At 40.0% G+C, this 21934-nt stretch overlaps 1 protein-coding gene across 1 annotated transcript in view; it reads right to left on the bottom strand.

Annotated features, from left to right (window-relative positions):
- LOC117393207 (glutamate receptor ionotropic, kainate 2) overlaps positions 1-21934 on the bottom strand; it is a 169278-nt gene that overhangs the window by 4541 nt on the left and 142803 nt on the right. The window contains exons 14-15 of the mRNA XM_055232224.1: positions 20867-21092; positions 4843-5093 (exon numbers count right to left, since the gene is read on the bottom strand). Coding sequence (XP_055088199.1) covers positions 4843-5093; positions 20867-21092 — 477 coding nt within the window. The remainder of the gene's footprint in view (positions 1-4842; positions 5094-20866; positions 21093-21934) is intronic.

Raw genomic sequence — 21934 nt, 5'->3', positions numbered from 1 at the left:
TGATGATTAAAAAGGAGTTACATGGAATAAAGGAATGTGCAGTTATTGCTAGACAATAAGAAGACATTTTTATCATTAAAAATTATTACTGCAATAAGAATAATGTAAGAATGTTTGTTTCTATTGTGTCAAAGACCAAGAGACTGAAACATAAAGTCAGAAGAGTTTAATGATCCACACAGGTAATGTGAACAATGAAGCAACGGACTCTCCGGAAAGGACAGAAGAGAGTCCTGAGAAAAAAATCTTCAAAAAAAATCTTCATGTGTTCCGGTACATTCCATAGGTCTGCGCCCCTCGTGGGCACGTGTCATTTACCTTTGTGTTAGTAAATCAAGATACTAGTTTGATGTAGCGCTGCACTGCTAGAAAATACCTTATAATAATCAGATGAGAAGAACTGGCACGGCATAGAAGGGAAACAGCGCCCTCTACTGTTATTAAAGTGGTGTAAACATTGTTAAACTGCAATATCGCACTATATGTTCAACTGATCAGTGTTCTCTGGTTTATAGACTATGAATGTGAAAATGATATTGTTACCTCTGCCTCTGTTATTATGTTTTCACAAGGTATATTTTGTTAACCCTTTAAAGTTATGAAGTAGCTACAAATGAGAGAAAAATCACCTCGAACGTTATATTTGCCTATTGATACTCAATCTAAAAAAAAAGAAACGGCTGTGACGACGACATCTTGACTTTTCTTCTATTAAATAATAAATCATTAAAAATAACGTACATAATGTACGTATCGTACGCTCAAAGACAGAGGTGGAAGTGCGGTCCGTGGTGTGGGCCTGTCCCATTTCAGCAAGATGGCGGCTACACTGAGGAGGGCAGATTCTCGACCGGAACCTTCAAACTACACTTTGAAGAGTACTTCGAAGGGACCCTTCAAAGGGTGCATTTGGTGAATTGAGACACGTCCGTAGCTGACGTGGCCGACGTGGAGTGAAAACTCGCTAATGATTCTAAGTGCTATTTAACCCCTTTACGTTCCGACGGTCTGCCCTCAGACAAAGATCCTGTTTTGCAGCAGTTTTGCATTTTAAACATGACGAAACGGACAAAACAAAGGAAGTGTGCGACCGAGGACACTGTGGATGTTTGTACAAGTTAAACTAGAGGCATCTCAGACCCGGAGCGGTTCGTGGAACCGAGTGAAGATCTCATGGTGGACTGAGGAGCAGAGGACCTGATGATTTGATGGACTGGATGCTGTTCCTGATCGGTAAGCGTGGTTTATTCTGCTATTGACTTAATTGTGGGTCAAATGTGTATTATGTGTAATCATTAGCATTAGCTAATGCCAATCTGTGCCCCCTCCGACCACCAATCATCACGCACACACCACTTGGGTGAAGTGTCTTGTCTAAGGACACAATGACAGAAGTTGGTCCGAGCGGGACTCGATCCTCCAACCTCTGTCACAGAATGACTGTCACACTGTCACATGTACAGTGTGTTCTTAGTTTCCAGTGTGTGTTTGTTTATATTTTGAAGTGTGTGTTTGTTCACTGTTTGCAGTGTGTGGTTTGTAAACATATATTTATTTTGACCCATACCACTTTTTTTTGAATATATTTTATATACAAATATACATTATATATTGTGTTTTTGATATGTTATGTAAATGTACAGTAATATAGCAGCTGGGTGTGCAGATACAGATTCCTCTCAGTGTGTGTTGGTCATTGACTGTCACTAGTTTATGAGTTGTAAAAATCAAATGATCGTGTCATATACTGAAAAAAAGAGTTACCGGACTGTGTCCCAGACACAATAGGACAATCTCACTCAGGCACAGTAAAAGCTTCACACAATGGCTTTTACTAAATACAATTCAGAGCTTTATCATAAAAATGTTAAGTGTGTTTTCAGCATTGGAGTTTACAGTTGGCTTGGTTTGGTTGGAAGATTTTGCCATAGTTAAAATTAAATATTTATATTTATTTATTTATTGGTTTATTTGACAGGGACAGTGTACATTAATAGCATTGCTGCAAATGCACCAGAATTAGCCAAAAGGCTATTTTTCATCTGTTGTCCCTGGACAGATGGCAGACCTGTCTCCCTAAAAACAAGAGTAAAAATATTATACAGCGAAAATGACAATATACTATAGAAAAAAAAACATTAAAAACAGATATAACAAACACTGTCAACAAAAGTGTTCAGAAACGACAAACAAAACACAGGCATCATACAAGACAGTCCACAGCCATTCAATATCCAACTCAAGAGAAAACACAAGTGCTCGTCTGGTTAGTCAGGGGGAAGTCATTAGTAATGTTAATGCAGACATGTTTGATGTGTTATGAACAAGTTTTTTTTATTGTTTTTTGAACAGAATATAGGTGCTTATTTCTCTGATGTATACTTCCAATAGCATTAACATACTACACAGGTCATGAGCAAGATTTTTGTCATTTTCATTGTATAAGTGGCTAAAGCACTTAATTAAAAGTCTTATAACAGAAATGTAAATGCGGTAATTTGATTCTTTTAATAAACCATTTACTTTTTATTTTACTTGGATGGATGTGATGCAGCATGACCACAGTGCGCACGTCTGATGTTGCTCACACTGGTCCATGGGACGCTCAGGGAGTTTGTGTGTTTGCTCAGACTCGTGAAAAATTAGAGGGAACATTGCCTCCAACCTGTGGGCCAGTGGATCTGACTGCTCAACTAGTGACTTTTTTATTTTTTATTTTAAGAGCAGGATTCAAACTTCCATCCTTCGGATCAGTGCACAGATGAACACTACACCAACTGAACTGCTGTCGCCCAAGCTTCTGTCGTACTTTACTGTATTCCGCTAGCTTCTGATCGCAAATATCTGCTAGCAAGAAGTATACGAATATGCTAATAGACATTGGTAAATTAGATGACAACTTGGAGACATTTGCAAACGATTTTAAAAAACTGTGACCTCGTCTTGTGATTAATGCTAGCAAATTAGCATCAAGCAAAGCGAGCTCCCGCTAAGAACGCAGCATAGAGACTTATATTAGCATCTCCATAGCTCCACACACCGCCGCGCTGAGCTAATTTTGCACCATGTCAATAATTAAAGAAGTGATCAACAGGAGTCCAGCAATTATCCGGTACCACGGTCGGTGTAGCGATAGAAGGAGCCGTGCAGAGAGATGAATCATAGAGCAGAAAATAGAGCAGATAAAAACATGTATGCGGTTTGATTTAAAATGAAGTGGAGGAAGAGGAGGAACACTGGGAGGAAGGTGGATAAGGAAGGTGCCGTGAATTCAGAGTAATCTTAATGGTTCTTTAGACCAGTTTAAATGTAGTCAGACAATTAGAGACACTATCAGCTAAAAGTATAGACACGCTTTTTCATTTACTTCACATCTTTATTTCCAGGATTATTCATTTATTTGTAGAGTCTCACTGAAGGCATCAAAACTAGAAATGAACTCAAAAGGACTCCAAACTCCAAACAAAAAAACCAACAATCCGCCCATTGCTTTGAACGCTGCTTCGCACTTTTGGCATTTTTTAACCCTGACATGACACACCTATGAAGTAAAAAACAGTTATTTCACTTTTTTTAATCTTCGTTACATAATTCCACATTTCTTACTTCAGGTGTTTGATGTCTTCTGTGTGCATCTAAAATGTAGAAAGCCGTAAACTTAAAGGAAAAAAGAAAAAGAAAAAAAACACAGAATGCTCAAACTTTTGACTGGTGTAGATAGAAACTTGATTCATCTGGGACAACAGTAGCTCAGTTGGTAAAGTGTTCACTGATCTGATGGTTAGTAGCTCGAATCCCGCTCTCGACATAAACATCGTTCGTTGACAGGTTGGTGGTGCGATTCCAGCTCCCACAGATGAGCTATTGTTGTGTCCTTGAGCAAGACACTTAACCGACCTCATCCCCAGTGTCTGTGTACACTGGTGTGTGAATGTGTGTGTAAATATGTGAGTAGTTTCTTGATATAAAGTACTTTGAGTGCCTTGAAGGTGAAAAAGCATCAGGTGTGACCGTTTCCCGTAATCCCGAAGGACGGAGCTTTTGCTTAAATGCCTCTTGTACTCATATATTAAAGCATTACTGAAGTATTATGGCTTTCCCCTCACAGTGGGACAACACCCCATGGACTGTAATAAATGCAAAATTATATATTTCTTTTATAACCTGCCAAACTATTCCCTCTTCAACATGATTTTGCAGAGGCACAGCTGCTTATTTGTACAACCTGTTTCAAAAAAGTGAACATCAAAACTATATAACGTCTCTCACCTCTCAACACTTTTCTTTTTAAACCGTAATGTTTGTTTTGACATGAATGGACCATAATGCTTTTCTCTGATTGGTTAAAGCAGCAACATGTAGCTTTTTGGAGGTGTTTCCATGGAAATAGAAAGTTAAAATTCTCCATGAGGATAGATAAGTTTTACATTACACACAAACACACACACAGCATTTCCATGGAAACAAGCAGGAGGACAAGCAGAGGACAAATTTCCCTATAGGGACAATAAAGTGTACCTTAACCTTACCTCCAGGCCAAATAAGAGCCAGGTTTGTGGAGATGCAAGCCCGCTCACAGTAATGATGCATGCTTTTCTGTTTTTCAGTGCAGTAAATGTGTTTATTTTAGTCTATTTTTGGGCTAAAAAGTTACAGAGTTGGGCTTTAATCTGCCTGTTAATCATGTTTTGATAGATTTATGTTCTTATTTGTATATTTCATTACCCTAAACTCAACAGATGCTGGTAACAAATGTGTATATATTTGTGTATAGTTGAGTTTGTTTCACATCATAAATCTACTGGACAGAACATATAGAAATGACTGCAGCATCTACAGTACCTTCTCCATCTGTGCGTTCTGCTTGGACTTGTAGAGGACCTCTCCCACGGCAACAAACACAGAGAGCACGAGTCCTGCAGCCAGCACGATAAAGATACCACCGATGTTCTGAACGCCCAGAGCACTGGCCTCTTTGCTCTCCTCCTCTGGACAGCCATTACCTCTCCACCACTTCTCCTTCATCATGTGCAGCTTCCCTTCCTCCTGGAGCTGCAGGATCGCGATGGTGATCTTGTCTCGGTACGGTGAGCCTGGAGGGACACAAAGAAGTCAAATAAAGTTAAATGGAAACTGAGGTGATTGTACATTTGGGGGATTGCAACCATCAGACACATGTTTGAGACCCCATAATACTCTGGAGATGGTAAAAAACTGATCTATCTCTCTGGACCATGTAAGTCATCAAATCTAAGACAATATTCTCCTGCACAAAATAGTAACACAGACAAAAAACTCAAATATCAAAATGGCATTTGACCTTAAATGGGTCTACAATAGTTTAAAGAGGGAGTATTACACTTCGACAGCGTGTTAACTGTAACACATAACATATTTAGATCACCATGTTTCCTTTTATTGTTTTGAAAATGATATATCAAAAACAATGTACTCAAATGTTTTGCTCGGAGCCCCTGATCCCCAATCCCCTTGCTCCCCGTGCTCTCCTCTTAACTTTCTTTAAGCTGTAAAGTGCAAAGTCCAGTATTTCATATTTGAGGGAGTGTGAGAGCAGTAGCAGGTGGTATGAAAGCAAAAAGTCCAGTGAATGAACAAATAATAATGGAACAAAGCCCAGACCTTGGTGAATGATCAGCTGTAATAATTTGATCACAGATGATTCACATGACTGACTTGAATGACTGTTGACACATAAAGACACGTGACACGATGCAGTGGTGTGAGCAGGACAACTGGCTCACTCCAGTATGATCACATGCACACTAGTGATGTCGTGTGTATGTGGTCATATTGTTCACAAGTGCTACACAGAGGTCTATGGAGGAAGGATCCTGGGATTTGAGAAACACTCAGTGTCTGCTTTGAGCTTGTGTGTCTTAGAATCCATCTTAAAGGAGCAGTTGCGATGCTTTGGCCCCGCCCCTTTTCCTCTGTGTTGCACAAAGCATGAAACCCACAGATGCAATATGACTTATCTGAAGCATATTTTTAAAGATAAGGAAAATAACAAAATAAAACATAATTTAAAATGTGGCCAGAAGAATGAATGTGGCCTGTCTGAAACATCACCAGGATGTACACAGTCTATCATTAAATTATATTGAGCAGCTACAACACTGAACAGCTGTTACTTCATTTTATATGTATTACATGGTCTGCTTTAATCATATTTAGGATTATAAACTAAAACAAAAAAGTTTTCAATCTCAAAAATTAGGTTAATTTAAAATGTATCGGTTTTACTTTATCGATTATCGCTGGCACACATCTTCAAATGATCCATTATTGGTATCAGTTGAAAATCCCATTATTGTGCATTGGACAGAATCTGACAGCTAATCAGATGGAGGGTTCAAATAGGGCCCAGGAGAGATCACTAGATTACACAAACATGCATGGATGACATCTAAAACCTCTTCAGACATGAGGAAACAACATTGTAACATGATAGAAAGCTCCAGAAAGTCGATTTTGCATAATACCCCATTTAAATAAATCTACAATAGTCTGAATAACTCACCATAGGACATTTCTGAACATTTTAGCTTCTTTTGACCTGCCAATATATTCCAATCTGTGGGATACACTCTCTCCAGATTCCTGCTCCCTCCTCTCTTCTCGGCAGAATTATAACACATTTGGCAGCCCATACTTAGAACAGCTTTGTCGTTATGGAATTAGCTCGGACATTTTTTTCCCATCCTAGCTCAGTATGGAGTATATATATGCAGGGCAGAGATAGCGGCTGCTCCGTCTTAAGTTTTTATGCATTTTAAGGTTGATAAAAGTCCAAAAATACAGGCATAAGTTCAGAGATAGGAGGGATTAGTGGAATTAGAGTCAATGGGTACAGCGTGATCAAAGCTGGGGAGCTCTTTGAAGATGTCATGCTTTTTATGTAGTGAAAAATGAGGAGCTAAAACACATGTAATTCAACCACAGACAGAGCAGAGAGCGGCGCGCAGTGCAGAGAATACTGTAGTGAAGGGTGTGCGCCGGAACTGAAAGTACGAGTTCATTTTTACAATTTATCTAGAGGAATATCAACGCTCAAAGGTCACATTTTTATACAGCGCCTTTCCACCTTCAAGTCACTCAAAGCACTTTACATCAAGGAACCACTCACCCATTCAGACACTGGGAGCGAGGGGGGTAAAGTGTCTTGCCCGAGGATTCGACGACAGCATCTGTGGGAGCTGGAATCGCACCACCAACCTGTGAGTCAGTGGATTTGACCACTCAACCAGTGATGTTTATGTCAAGAGCGAGATTCGAACCACCAAGCTTTGAATCAGTGGACAAACACTCCACACTAACAACTGAGCTATATTGTCCATATCATGTATTCTTGTGGTTTTAGTTCTCTTTGAAAGGTCCCATAATACAAACAATTGACTCTTTGAGCTTTTAGCCATGTTATAATGTTGTTACCTCCTCAAAAACAGACCTGGAGTTGTGTTTTGTTTCATTCACACATGTTTGACTAACTCTTTATTATTAGTCTGTTATATTAAGCTTATGAGCAGATGGGAGAGATCACTAGATTACTCAAACATGCATGGATAACATCTAAAACGTCTTCAAGCATATTTTTGATGAACCTTACAACCTTATAACATGGTAGAAAGCTCCAAAAAAGTTGATTTTGCATAATACCTACCCCGTTTGAACGTATCCACAATAGTTCACACAGTCTGAATCACTCACTATGGGACATTTAAGGCGGTCTGAACATTTTAGCTTCTTTTGACCTCCCAGTGTATCCCAGTCTTTGTGTTTCTCTCCACATCCTCGCTCCCTCCTCTCTCTCTCTCTCTCTGCAGAATTATAACACGTTTGGCAGCCTTCTGAAATGTGAGCGCATAAATGCTCACGAGTCTACAGAACTGTAGTAATATCTCATCTAAAAATAAATCAGGCACTGAGCGAACAGCAACCTGCCATCCAATATGATTTTAATTAGACAAACATTAAAGCCCCACCGCGTACCATTTCAGCTAAAAAATGGGCTGAAAGACATTTATTTCATTACAAGTAAAATAACCTCGCTGTGAGGGGGCTTGCTTTTCACTGATCTGACTTGTAACTTCTCTGGTAAATGGTCTGCCACCTGCTTGTCTCCATGGAGATGTTTTTACTTTGCCTGGAAAGTTCCACGGAATGGCAAAAAACTGATCTATGTCCATAAAGAATGTTCCAAAGTCTGGGAAGTCATCAAATCATCAAACAGTGGTATAGATTCAAATCTGCAGACACTTAAACACATCAACATCAACTGGTCTGCATGTTTATTTAAATCAGAACTATTCTTTTCAGAGCTTTTAACCATGTTTTAGTTGTTTCCCCTCAACATTTACTCAGCCAAAGTTGTATATGGAGTGAGTCTTGCATGTTTGAACAATCTTTAATCGCCTATTTTACCAAGGCCATATCAGCACATGCCCAGTGTGATGTACTTACTTCTTTCTCCAATTTTATTTTCTTAATCTGTGATATACGTAACATTCGGCAGTGTTGTGTAGTAATTTTGGTACAAATGAAAATGCTGGTTGTTAGTGCGATCTGCAGCTGTCCATAGCAGGTGCCAATTCTTTGTTGTTGACGTTTTACGCTGCCATCAGCTTCTACTGGGCACCACAGTTTTCTAACATAATGATCCACAGGTGTCATAGATTATAACTATAAAACAAACACAAGCACAATATGTCTGCTTTAATACGCTGCCATACTAGTATCACTTTGTGTCTTTGAGATGTGTAACTCATGAAAGTGGGAACCATAGATTGTATATTTAAATAGCTAACCTGCTAGCTGCTGTGTTCCAAATAGGAAGTGATCATGGGTGCACTTCTGGCTCAGTCAACTCCAGTGGCTCCAGTTCACTTTCTTTTGAAAAACTGTGGCCCCTCTCTCTGTAACGGGACATTACCTTCAACAGCCTCGCTCCGGATTGGCTCTTTGGTTGCTATGATACTCGGGGTTGGAATTCCTCACATCGGCGTCCTCGGCTCTAAACTGTTCCCTATAACTGCGAGCCTCGATGAGCTTCATTTGACTGAAGCCAAACTGCCTTAGTCCACTTCTTTATGTGGTCTATGTTGGAAAAGGCCTAAGCTCTCAGAAGTATTAGTATGTTGATGTTTGACTCTCCATTACAACAGCTCAAAGAAGCAGTAGGAATCAATGAGTCCTGATACTTTGGCGTGAGACTCAATACTTTTTGATACCTCAGTCAGTATCGATATATAGCTAGTTTAGTATCGGTCGACTCATCTCTAGTCTTCGAGTCAGAGCAGTGCCATAGAGAAGCGTTTTCCCTCAGAAGTCTTGTTTGATTCATGACACGTTTAAAAGCTTGTTAGTGTGTTTGTGCAGTTCCTCCGCTCACGTCTCATACGCTCGCAGCTACGTCTCACTGTAAATATTCAGGACAAGTGTTTACAAAGTGACTAACAAGACGCCATCCCAGCAGTCGGGAATGGTTAGCTGGGCCAGTTATGCAAAGTAGGTATGTATTTCTAAACTGCAGTACTGTAAAGTAACAAAAGTATCACAGTGGATACTTTTTTCCAAAGTATTTGAGATGTATCTGTACTTTCTACTCCAGTACATTTAAACTCGACTGAAAAGTATCGTCTAACACTTTTCTTCCTCAGACACAACAATGGTCCAGATATGACTATATACTATGCTGTAATGGTACTGTCATTGTGTCTTCGGGCAAGACACCCTAGTAGAGTGGGAGTACTTTAAGTATGTATGCATTTTGACAACTGTTTGCAGACACTGAAGGGAGGATCAATTGACAGTAGTGCTGTAACGATACATGATAAAACATTTTCATACTTGATACTCTGATTCTGATACAATAATGATAACAAAAACACTGTATTTAGAGAATAGAATGTGATTTTCCACATTAAATCCTAGTACTTTCTTTTCTAGTCCCACGTGTCTTATATGTGTGTACTCCCTCAGTGTCCAGTAGGTTCATAGTGGTCCATGTGTGTATACTAGTCTATGTGTCTTATAATTCCCTCTCAGAAGAAGAGAAAGAAGAGAGGAAGGAGACAGGGAGAGAGAGAAGGAAAGATGAGATGAGAGAGGGAAGGAGGAGAGAGAGAAAGAGCAGGGAATAGTGACAGGGATAAGAATGGGGAGAAAGAGAGAGGAGGGAGGAAGAGGAGAGGGAAGATGAGGAGAGAGGGAGGAAAGAAAGACAGTAAAGGAATGTAGGGAGAGAAAAGAGAGAGAGAGCGGAGGGGACGAGAGGAAAGAGAAAGGAGAGAGAAGAGTGGTCCAATAGGTTCATAGTAGTCTATGTGTCTTATACTTGTGAAAGATACAGCTCAACATCATTCTAAAGATAATCAGGAAAGGTTCATTTCTTCTGTAAATGTGACTTTTTTTAGTATTGATCCTGGGTCAAATGAGCACCTAGTCTCGATACTAGTTTTTGTATCGATTAGTATCTGATTTTCAATACCTTTGATAACCCTAATTGCCAGAAGCAGAAATTGAACCACCACCTTTTAATAATCTACACTGGACTATATGACCAAACATAATATATAGAATATAATATTCAGATAAAATGCTAAAAGGAGTTATCATTGCTATTAGATAAACAATAAAGGAACACATCAGAATATGAACTCTGAAGAGAATTAAACAGGCGACCACCTGGTTATAAGGCAATCGTTTAGCTAACTGTGCCACTATAAATCCACAATGAAATCAATCAAATATAAACATACTTAAAGGGACTGTCTGTAAGATTGTAACATGACCTAACTGTCTCAACATGTTCAAATCAAATATGGCTTTTACTGGTAACAATTGTAATGCTCATTTAATCTTAGTTATAAAAACATTGGACATGATAGACAAATTGATATAATTTTGTGTTTTGACTCTCAAGACACCCAATCAGAAAGCAGAATGAGCTTCACATGACTCTCTCATTTGCGTTGCCAGTTTGAGTGCTTAAATCCAGTTGTTTAAACCCAGAAGGACTCTCCCTGATCTGAATGTTCTCTACCTAAACTAGGCCTGTCATGATAATCACTATATCGACGTATCATTCAGTATATGGAAGCTGGAACCATATTTTTGGGGTAAATATTTATCCTGTGCACTTTTTATTGCACTGCTGGGAAATCTCTAGTTATTTTTTGACTATGTGATAAGATTTGAGCTGGAGAAGGTTGAATTCATAACTTGTATGACTGATTGCAGATGCAAACTTGCAAACTAAAGTTACTAAAGTGTTTCCTTCTGCTGTTTATTTATTACAGCAACTATTTTGTTGATTTAATAGTTTTTGTGGTTTAAATCTGCTCTTGTTTTTGTGCGTCAGTGCCATAGATTACTTTTAATATTATTGTTTATCATCTATATTTACTTCAGCAATATATCGCGCTTCAAAATTTGTTAATGTGAAAGCTAAACTAAACCAGGTCTAAAACAAGACTAAACCAGGACTAGACCAAGACTAAACCAGGACTAAACCAGGACTAAACCAGGTCTAAACCAGGACTAAACCAGGATTAAACCAGGACTAAACCAGGTCTAAACCAGGACTAAACCAGGCCTAAACCAGGCCTAAACCAGGACTAAACCAGGACTAAACCAGGCCTAAACCAGGCCTAAACCAGGACTAAACCAGGTCTAAACCAGGACTAAACCAGGATTAAACCAGGACTAAACCAGGTCTAAACCAGGACTAAACCAGGACTAAACCAGGCCTAAACCAGGCCTAAACCAGGACTAAACCAGGACTAAACCAGGCCTAAACCAGGACTAAACCAGGTCTAAACCAGGACTAAACCAGGATTAAACCAGGACTAAACCAGGTCTAAACCAGGACTAAACCAGGACTAAACCAGGACTAAACCAGGACTAAACCAGGACTAAACTAGGTCTCAACCAGGTCTAAACCAAGACTAAACCAGGACTAAACCAGGATTAAGCCAGGCCTAAACCAGGACTAAACCAGGACTAAACAAGAACTAAACTAGGTCTAAACCAGGGATAAACCAGGTTTAAACCAGGTCCAAACCAGGTTTAAATCAGGTCTAAACCAGGACTAAACCAGGTTTAAATCAGGTCTAAACCAGGTTTAAACCAGGACTAAACCAGATCTGAACCAGGACTAAACCTTGATAGTTGATGAAGCACCCTTCAAAACTCTGCCGTATAGGTTCAGTTGTGATAGTGGTACATTTTTAAACTTCAAGAGCACAGAATACACACAGTTCCTTGAAAACTAGAGAGCTATTACTCATATTGTTTTCTAATGCGTTGCTTTTTATTCCATGTCCCTTATAGCTTCTTCAATCCTTTGTTTTCAGGTATGGCAGGTCTGTTGTTCTGCTGTCAGCTTCACACCTGACGCAATTCTGTCTCATTCATCATTTATTTCTATCCATCTATCTCTCCCTTATCCTCCGGGCCCGCTAATATCCCACAAGACAAACACCACTCCTCTCCCATCCTCCTTCAAATCCTCTTTCTCTCTCATTTCAAAAGCACCTATTGTAAAACGCCCGGGTCTATTTACACGCATTTAAAATACCATATGCTCACGAATAAGGAATCTATCAAAGCTTCCATTCCCCCGGTTCGGACTCCCCTCATATTTCAAATGATTAATGATGGCACAACAAAAGCGGCCTTGGGTAAATGCTAATAGGATGTGTCCGTGGAGAGGAGGATGAGAAGTGAAAGAGCGGTAAGGGAAATGGGGGGATGAGAGGAGAGAAAACGCTTAGCTAGCTTGACGCGGCGCATGCACAACTAGCTGACGGACGTGGAGTGGCATCCATCACTGTCTGGAGGTTTGAAAAGGTAATCGCGGCGTGATGGGTTTGTGTTTTGGGAGCAGGTTGAGCTAACAGGCTAACGGCTAAGTGTATTATGAAGATGAGGTATTACGGAACAGTGACATGGAGCTAGCTGTAGCCTTTAAGGGTTAGTCTATAGGCTTTTTCCCATCAGGTTTAGTTCGACTCGGCACGGTGCGGTGTAGTTAGGGAGAATGCATCTGCTACTACGCGAGAAACTGTCGCTAACCAACGCTAAAGTTTATGTTGTTTACCAATCAAAAATATGTTGAAACCTTGAATTTTTAAAAATTAATTAAAGATTTTAATACTTTTTACTGTTTTTGGCAAATATCATAGACTAGATAAAGAAGTGGACCATGTAAGACGGTTCCCGTCAAATGAAGCTCATCGAAGCTAGCAGTTATAGGGACCATATTTGGAATTCTTACCATGAGTATCATAGCAACCAAGGAGCCAATCCCGAGCGAGGTTGCTGAAGGTAACGCCCCTCACCATTGGTTTGGCATGGAGTGGGTGTTTAGCAACGCTGTCAATCAAACATGTTGCTAACGCTAGCGGGAGTGATCTCGGGGACAGAAGGCAGCTCATTGGTCTGTTACTAATGTTCATATCTTGATTAACAGACACAATAGTCAAATAAAAATACCAGGATCATGTAGAGTGTCTTTACAGTGAGAGTGGCAACAGTTTTTCAGTAAAAAGTGAATTGGAGCCGGAAGCACGTCCATGCTCAGTTCGTATTTGGAACACGGCGGCTAGCAGGTTAGCTATGTCCATTTATATATACAGTCTATGCCGTATATAGCTTTTCAAAACCATAAAATGCAACATGGTGATTTAAATATGGTACAGATGAGCAGTTAGTACCCCATAGCAGTGCAATAGCCCCTCTTTAAAACCAACCAAAGCGTCATATTACATTTTATACTCTACACAATTTGAATGATACAAATTGCCTGTCAAAGATGATTTTTTTTACGACCAAACATTTTGTAGAGCTCAAATGTCCCAGCATACAGACAGTGAAATGAGAAATAGCATGCTGCCAAACCCCAAAGAGATAAGTGACTGGGACTTAATGAAGCTAACTGTCCGACACAAGCCTATCAGTGTAATACAGTGGTAATGACTTAATAATCAGCTTTACTTTGAAACACTGAGCGCATGACGGAGCGGACTGAAGGAAGACTAATTACGAAATGCAGCAATATTTAATGAATTTGATGTTTTTTTTGTTTTGTTTTTAAATGTACAGAGTCAAGTATGTTTTTAAGTTTTACAAAAGCTGTAATATTAATAGTGATATGAATGCGCTTTAAGAGGAGGTATTTTGATTACCTTTATTGCTACATTTTGTTAACATGTGTAATTAGTTTCAGTTGTGTTTTTCTTGCGATGAGTCTCTCCCTTTTGCTCCCAGTGCTAAGTGGCTCCCCCTTTAGAGTGATCAGGGTGAATCGTGCTAATGAAACTACTGCACATCACATCAGGTTTATCAGGTTGCTGTGTACATCGTGTTGTATCGTGTTTTTGTATGTTTATGAAGAATTGGAGCATGGGTGACGTAGGCTTGTGGGCGGAGCCTTGCACAGAATCGCCATTGGACCATTAGTACATGTACCACAGTTTGCGAACCACAGGTATATGGCACTTTATATCACAAAATGTATGGCTTTGCACTGCAGTAGCATCAGATGTTAAGAATGAATTTTGGATGATTTTGGCAAATTATCAAATTGTGAATTTCAGACACACTTTTTTGCAGTTTGAGTTAAAATTCATGTATTTAAATCAAGACATTTTAAACACCTGGATCATTAGCATTTGAAAGAAGACAGAAATCTGAACTGCTAAACTGATTCAAGAATCCCATGTATTTCAGAACATGTTTGTAGAGGTCTAAACTACAGGGTTAGCAGCTTTTACAAAGAATAAGACTCCATGGAGACACAGGGAGGGCATCTGACACATGAGGATGGGCCAGAGAAGGGAATAAAGAAAACTCAAATAAACGTATGCATGGTAGCTTTAAATTGCATATGGCAGATTAGCCTACTCATTTCATTAAGACATAGTTAACATCATTATAATTCAAAAATCTCATTGAGGTGTGTCATCTTTTTATGAATCTGTCAGAAAAATGTCTTGTCCCTGTATTTTGGATGGAATTTTTGTGCAGATGTCATAGGGAGAGGGATTCTGAACTCACCGCTACTTCCTGTTGTAATACTTTTCTTTTTCAACCTTTTTCCAACACACTTCAGTTCACTGATGTAAAACGATGATAAATACTTACCACAGTTATTATCCCACCAAACCAAGTCATTAGAAAAACATGATTATACGCTTCATAATTTCATAATCTATATATCCACATTGTTATCTGGATTACATGTGCATATTGTATGTTTTTATGCTAATTTACAGGCAAAGAGAGGAGAAGGTGGTCATCTGAAGGACATGAGGTAAGTACTGCTTCTTTACGAGCCTCCATAGAACCATAACTCATCGCTCTGCCACGTTTACAGCCATCACAGCTCTCTCTACAGGTTTATAACTGCCCAATGTCAATCAGACCAAGCTCCGCCCAACGCACGACAAATCAGACCTTGCCCCGCACACAACACGCCAATCAGACCAAGTACCACCCACCACATGTTAATCAGACCAAGCCCCATCCATCATAAGCCATTAAGACTAAGTCCTGCCCTCCACATGCCAATCAGACCAAGCACCACCCACCATGTGACAATCAGACCAAACCCCACCCATCACACGCTAATCAGACCAAGCCCCGCCTACCCTGCCACCATCAGACCATTCCTGTCCACTACATGCCAATCAGACCTAGACCCGCCTACTATGCGACAATCAGACCGAGTCCTGCCCACCACACAACAATCAAATCAAGCCCCACCCACCACGCAACAATCAGATCAAGCCCCACCCACAGGCCACTTTGTCGTCCTTTGTGATTTATTTGTTGATGATAGATGATGTGATTAAAAGAGCAGTATGGAGCTGGGGTGTCATTTCATTTTTGATCAGAGGTCGAATTGTACCTTCTGATCCTGGGCTATATGAAATCTATACAAGTAGAGATCATGTGCTGTTTACATTTTATCAGGAAATATTTGAAGTTCAAGCTATAGACCAAAAACACCTAGAAAGACTGAAAAGCAACACTCACACATGCAGCCTGGTCTGTGGTCCAGAAGCCACAACTGATTTCCTTGCATTTTTGATCTGACAAATTCCCCTGTAAATGACTGGGAATTTGCAGGCTTATGTGTGAATAAAACTACAATATTGCCAGGAGTATTGCTTAATGTTCTTAGCTTTAGACCAAGTTTAGTACCAACTTTAATGTGGTGTGTTTGTATAAGTGAATGTACTCTAAAACTACAATATAATACTTGTTTGTCAAGTTAAACAACTAAACTACCAGTAGATGGCAGAAATCTGTTACCTCTCCCTTCATCTGGCTTTAGTTCTGGCTCACCTGTGTTATCTGGTCTTCTTCTGTCAGGACAAAGCTGGCACACTATCAGACAGAAGTAATGTTGATAGCATCTAGTGGTGAGGTGTGAGAATTCAACACGGGCGGGTGTAACTAGCTTTAAGTTTCATGGCTCATGTTAAATGGTCAAAATTTTATATAGCGCTTTTCCACCTTCAAGATCTGGGTCGGTTAAGTGTCTTGCCCAAGGACACAGTGACAGCATTCATCTGTGCGACCTGGAATCGCATTGCCAACATGTGGGACCTGACAGCTTTACCAATCATGTTTACGTCAAGAGCGGAATTCAAATCAACAACCTCTGGATCAGTGGACAAGCACTCTACCAACTGAGCCACCATCACCTCTAGCTCATAGTACATGGTTTATCCTTGTATATCTGTAAGTAAATGAGATGTTCTTGAATACTTCCTTACCCGTGTTCTTAATTACTTCACTTTACTGCTGTATTAATTGAGGCTCTTCTTTTTACTTCTACTTCAGCAGTACGATTAAAGTGGCAGTACTTTTATTTCATCATTTTGCTTAGTCATAGGTTTGAACTTCCTATTCTATGCAACATTTTGAGGACTTTTTCCATTCCGAAAGATATCATATTTTGTTTTGAATTGGTAATCGCTGCGGCAATGGTCCTAACATAATCACATAATTCTGAAATGATTGGAACTACTGCAAGGTATTGACTTCTATTACAAGATTACATAAATGATAACGTTATCTTCCATAAAAGTACATTTGGAGATCTTATTTTGTATTATTCCCATTTCTTTGCAGTCCTGCGTATTGTGTGATATTTCAGCTCTTCGTGCTCTGGTACATTACGTTGAAGCCCTGTCAGCAGAGCAGCACAGATTGCAGTAAATTGGCGTGTGGGCTCCTCTCAGCGAGACCTATATATTCCATTTTCTATATGCTCCTAAAGAACGCCACACGACTCCTGCAGAGACCCAGGCTCACCCTTATAGGAGAAAACCATTAGAAGACCTAGCAACAGTCGCTAATGTGTACTATAAGAAAAAGAAAAAACAACTACATCTCTGTCCCTGATTTTTACCGTCTTAAAGCTAACAATAACTAGCATGTTAACTCCGACTTCCTGATTAACAGACAATGAAACGCTTTCTAATTAGATGCAAACAGTAAATAGCTCACTTATTTTGACCTCGAGAGCTGTTTATACAATATATTTGTACTGGGGCAAGACCAGTTTTTGCTGAAATACATGGAAAAAATCAGTACAGGGCGACAGTAGCTCAGTTAGTAGAGCCTTCGTCCACTGACCTGGAGGTTGGTGGTTCAAATCCCGCCCTTGACACAAAACCAAATCCACTGGCTCACAGGTTGGTGGTGCAATTCCAGCTCCTACAGATGAATGCTGTTGTCATGTCCTTGGGCAAGACATTCAACCCACTTCGTCTGCACACACTGGTGTATGAATGTGTGTGTGAATGGAAACAAGCAGATGATGCCACTATGTTGATATAAATTTATAAATAAACTCTTGCTACATGCATGCACCAGTAACACTTTAAGTAGCCTTAAAGAAAGTTCAGTCTTTGGGACTACTACAGTAAGGGTTAGGGCTTGTAGTTAGGGTTAGGGTGTTATTTACAAGGTTACTAAACTTACATCATACTTAGTAAACTATTTGCTCTGTATGAATTAAGTCTTTATTCATGTTTGATTATGCATCTGATGGTTTTTCATGTTTTTTCTAATTAAAGCTTGGTTTGGTGGGATAGCACCTGTGCTCAATATTTATCATAGTACAAAAATACAAGGAGTAGTGCTGAGTTCAAACCAGAATCCCTATGAAGAACCTCTGTCATTAACAAAGAAAACTCCAGCCAAACTGAAATGATTTGTGCACAAGGGGGAAAAAAATCTTCCTAATCCTAACTATTGTGTATTTTGTTACATTTTGGCCCTTGTTAACATTATGTTTGCTAGATAAAAGTTATGGAGTTACCTCTTTGTAATGTCACATTCATAAACTGTATAAAGAAGTGGACTAAGTGAGTGTGACGTCACCAATAGTATTCAGTTCCAGTCAAATGAAGCTCATCAAGGCTACCAGTTAAAGGGGCAAATTTGTGTGTGAATTACTGTGATATTCACGCAACTAAAGCACCTCATAAATAAAAAATAATTGATGTAACAAAAAAATATCTCTATATATTTGTAGCCACAATCCATCCCTTTTAAATTCAGGTAGACATAATAATATTTTTTCCAGCGTATATTTTCGATTTCTCCTACAGCAGCACAAACAGCTCAAAAAGACAATAGCTGTAAATAAAACACACCTTGGAGGACACCATTATTGAAACGGCAGAGTGGTTGGCGGTAGCATCTCTGGAGCCTTGGGCAGGTTTGAGCCGTGGCCATAAATCCCACCTCTGGGGCCATTTTCTTTTCATCAGACTGCACCTTCTGCACCTGTCACTGCACCCCTGTCACTGCACCCCTGTCACTGCTGAGCTGTTACTGCGTTGACCCCATCAATAAAGGTCAAACGCTCCATAGAGCTAAAGCCACAGGCGCTGTACATAGCTCCAACTGTCAGACTGCATCCATGTCCCAATGAACAGGAGGCCAAGACTGGTTCAATAAGAGCTGTGAATGCCTCCTGAGAATTCACTCACTGAGCTGCAAAGGCTGCACTAGCACTGACTGATTTATGATAGGCTGTAAATGCTGGGGTTTAGATAGAGACGACTTAGACCGGAGAGAGTAATTTTAGGTTTAAACTGACTGAATTTCAACATTGAAACTGCCAACCCAAATGAGAGACTCATGAGAGGCTCATTCATCATCTTGAGAGCCAAAATAATAAATAGGGCATCACGTCTAGTGTTTTTCTAATCAAGAATAAATCAGCAATACAATTGTTATCAGTAAAAGCTATATTTATCTCATATCTGGGGACGCAATAAGGTCATGTTTATAGAATTTAAAATCAAATCTAAACCATAGAGCTCCTTTTTAAATAACTTGAGTTTTGAATATTAAGTGTGCACTATGTAGCTTCTCTGGTGGATGGTATGCCATCTGCTTGTCCAGCTGAATCTTCCGTATGGTATTAAACATATTTATCATGCTATTATACAGCGGCAGATGAAAAAAAAAGAGGAAGAAGAAGAAAAAAAAGAAGCTAACATGCAAGCCGCTGTGTTCCAAATAGGAAATGAGCATAGATGCAAAGCGGTTCCTTCGAGCTCTAATTTACTTTGTTCCAATTGAAAAACATTTGCCACTCTCTCTGTAGTTGCTGCTGTCAGACTCGTCATTTTGGTCTTAAAATGTTTGTGTTAACCTGCTCTACATGATCCTGGTATAAGTCAAGATATGAACATTCATTTTCTCAAGGTCTCTCCCGCTAGTGTTAGTAACAGGTTTCATTGACAAAGTGTATGACCAACCAGTGGAGTGGGTGGGAAGGCATGTGTACCTTTTACTGCCTCACTCTTGATTGGGTCTTTGGTTGCTATGATACACATGCTCAGATTTCCAAATATGGGCCCTGGTTGCTAATTAGCCGCTATAACTGCTAGCCTTGAATGGTTTCATTTGACTGGAGCCAAATGCCAGGGATGACGTCACACTCACTTAGTCCACTTCTTTATACAGTCTGTGGGTGTCACCTGATTGTTTCCATAGAGATACATTTAAGGCCGTACTGTGGAACATCCCACACAAAGTGATAACATCTCCATGGTTACAAAGTTCACCATTACTTTTGATTAGCTAAGATTACTAAGCCAATCATTTTTACATAGCCACAGTGAGCCATAGTAGTTTTGCCAACCACAAGTTTCCAATGTAAAACCCAGGGTCACATGCCATCCAAGCATGCTATTTTAGCGATTTCTCCTGGGCCCTACTCAAACCCTCCTAATCGTTAGCTGAGAGATTCTGTCTAATGCTCCGCCCACAAGTCTACATCACCCATGCTCCCACATGACAATTCTCTATAAACATACAAAACATGATACAAAACTGTACACAACAACTTCACAAACCTGATGTGGTGTGCAGTACTTTCATTAGTAAGATGCAGCTGATTGTGTTGTGATAGTGCTCTGAAGGGGTAGCCACTTAGCCCAGGGAGCAGGGGGGTGACTTAGGGCAGGGGTGACTTAGGGCAGAGGGGAGAGTGTCCAAACAAAAGTGAAACTTATAACATGTTAATACGTTGTTTTGGGAAAATATGTCTCACTTTCCAAACAATAAAAGGTAACACAGTGACCGAAATGTGTTATGCGCTAACAGTTAATACCCCATTGAACTGAAACTACCCTCTTTAAAAGATGCATACTGTCAACCAAATATTGCCACACTCTGCTTTCTCTGTCTTTCCACCGTTTTGTACCAACCTCATTACATTTACCAATTCTATTCAAACAGTGTATACGGAACAGCCCATCCAAAACCAAAAGGCTATGGTCCTACTATTTTGTGTAATGCCACTCCTTACCCATAGGAGTCCCGACGCCGTAAGCCTTGGAGTCGATGAGGCCTCCGATCTGGGTGAGGTTGCAGTTTCTCTGGGTGACAAACTCGATGGTGGTGGACTCTGTGAGGAAGGCGTAGTCTGAGGTGAGCACGCGCTGGATGCCCTCCTCCACGTTCTGCACCATGACCGAGGACCGCCTGCTGTTCATGAACTCCCACATCTTATCGTACGTCGAGATCTTGGTTTTCTGAAGAGGAGCATAGGAAGATGGTGTTACTGATTAGATTACTAGTAGAACATTAGCATTTATTCTCCCTGCACCAAAGCAGCTTCACGTTGCTCCAACATGCCTTTTCTGACCTCCACTTAACACTGGACACGAAAAAGACAAAATGTATGATCTTTAACAGAAACCTTCCACACACAGAGCTCAAACCAAATTGTGTCCTTAGATGGTTTTGAGCTTCAGATTATCAATCACCCCAAGCACCTAGGAATATGGGTTAATACTATTTAAAATTTTGAAATGCATATTAATAGTCAAATCAAGAATAGTTTTTTTTTTTTTTTTATATATATATCGCCACAAAAACTGCTTTACACACCCCACAAAAGAGCTTCTGGTTCAAACTACAGTCCTCCCGATCCTCAGTTATGGAGACTTAGTGAATAGATCAGCATCAAAGACTTTAACTATTACACAAGCTCCATGTGATTTACCATGCAGCATCCGCTTTGTCTCAGGTGCCCCGTTTACTTCCCATCACTGCACACTTTAGTCCCTGGAGAAGTGGTCCTCTCTCCACACCCGCAGACAAACACACTGGTTATTGTTCAATTGGTCTTTAATCGGTAAAACCCCGTCCTACCTCAGCTCACTACTAAACATCCACAGCTCCAGCCGCACACAACCTGGTCATTCCTAAAGCCCGCAAAACTTTTGGCCGCTCCTCATTTCATTTCTCTGCAGCAAGCAGACTTTAAAACTTAATTCTTTTTTACCTTTGTCGACTTTTAAAAACTCAATCCAGAGTACTTTGTGCTGTATTCTGCTGCCTCTTGGCCAGGTCGTCATTGCAAATGTGAAGG

This window comes from Periophthalmus magnuspinnatus, chromosome 24 (assembly GCF_009829125.3).
Source record: "Periophthalmus magnuspinnatus isolate fPerMag1 chromosome 24, fPerMag1.2.pri, whole genome shotgun sequence".
Lineage (NCBI taxonomy): Eukaryota > Metazoa > Chordata > Actinopteri > Gobiiformes > Gobiidae > Periophthalmus > Periophthalmus magnuspinnatus.
The sequence above is the reverse complement of the archived record's forward strand: the minus strand, read 5'-3'. Positions and strand labels throughout refer to the sequence as shown.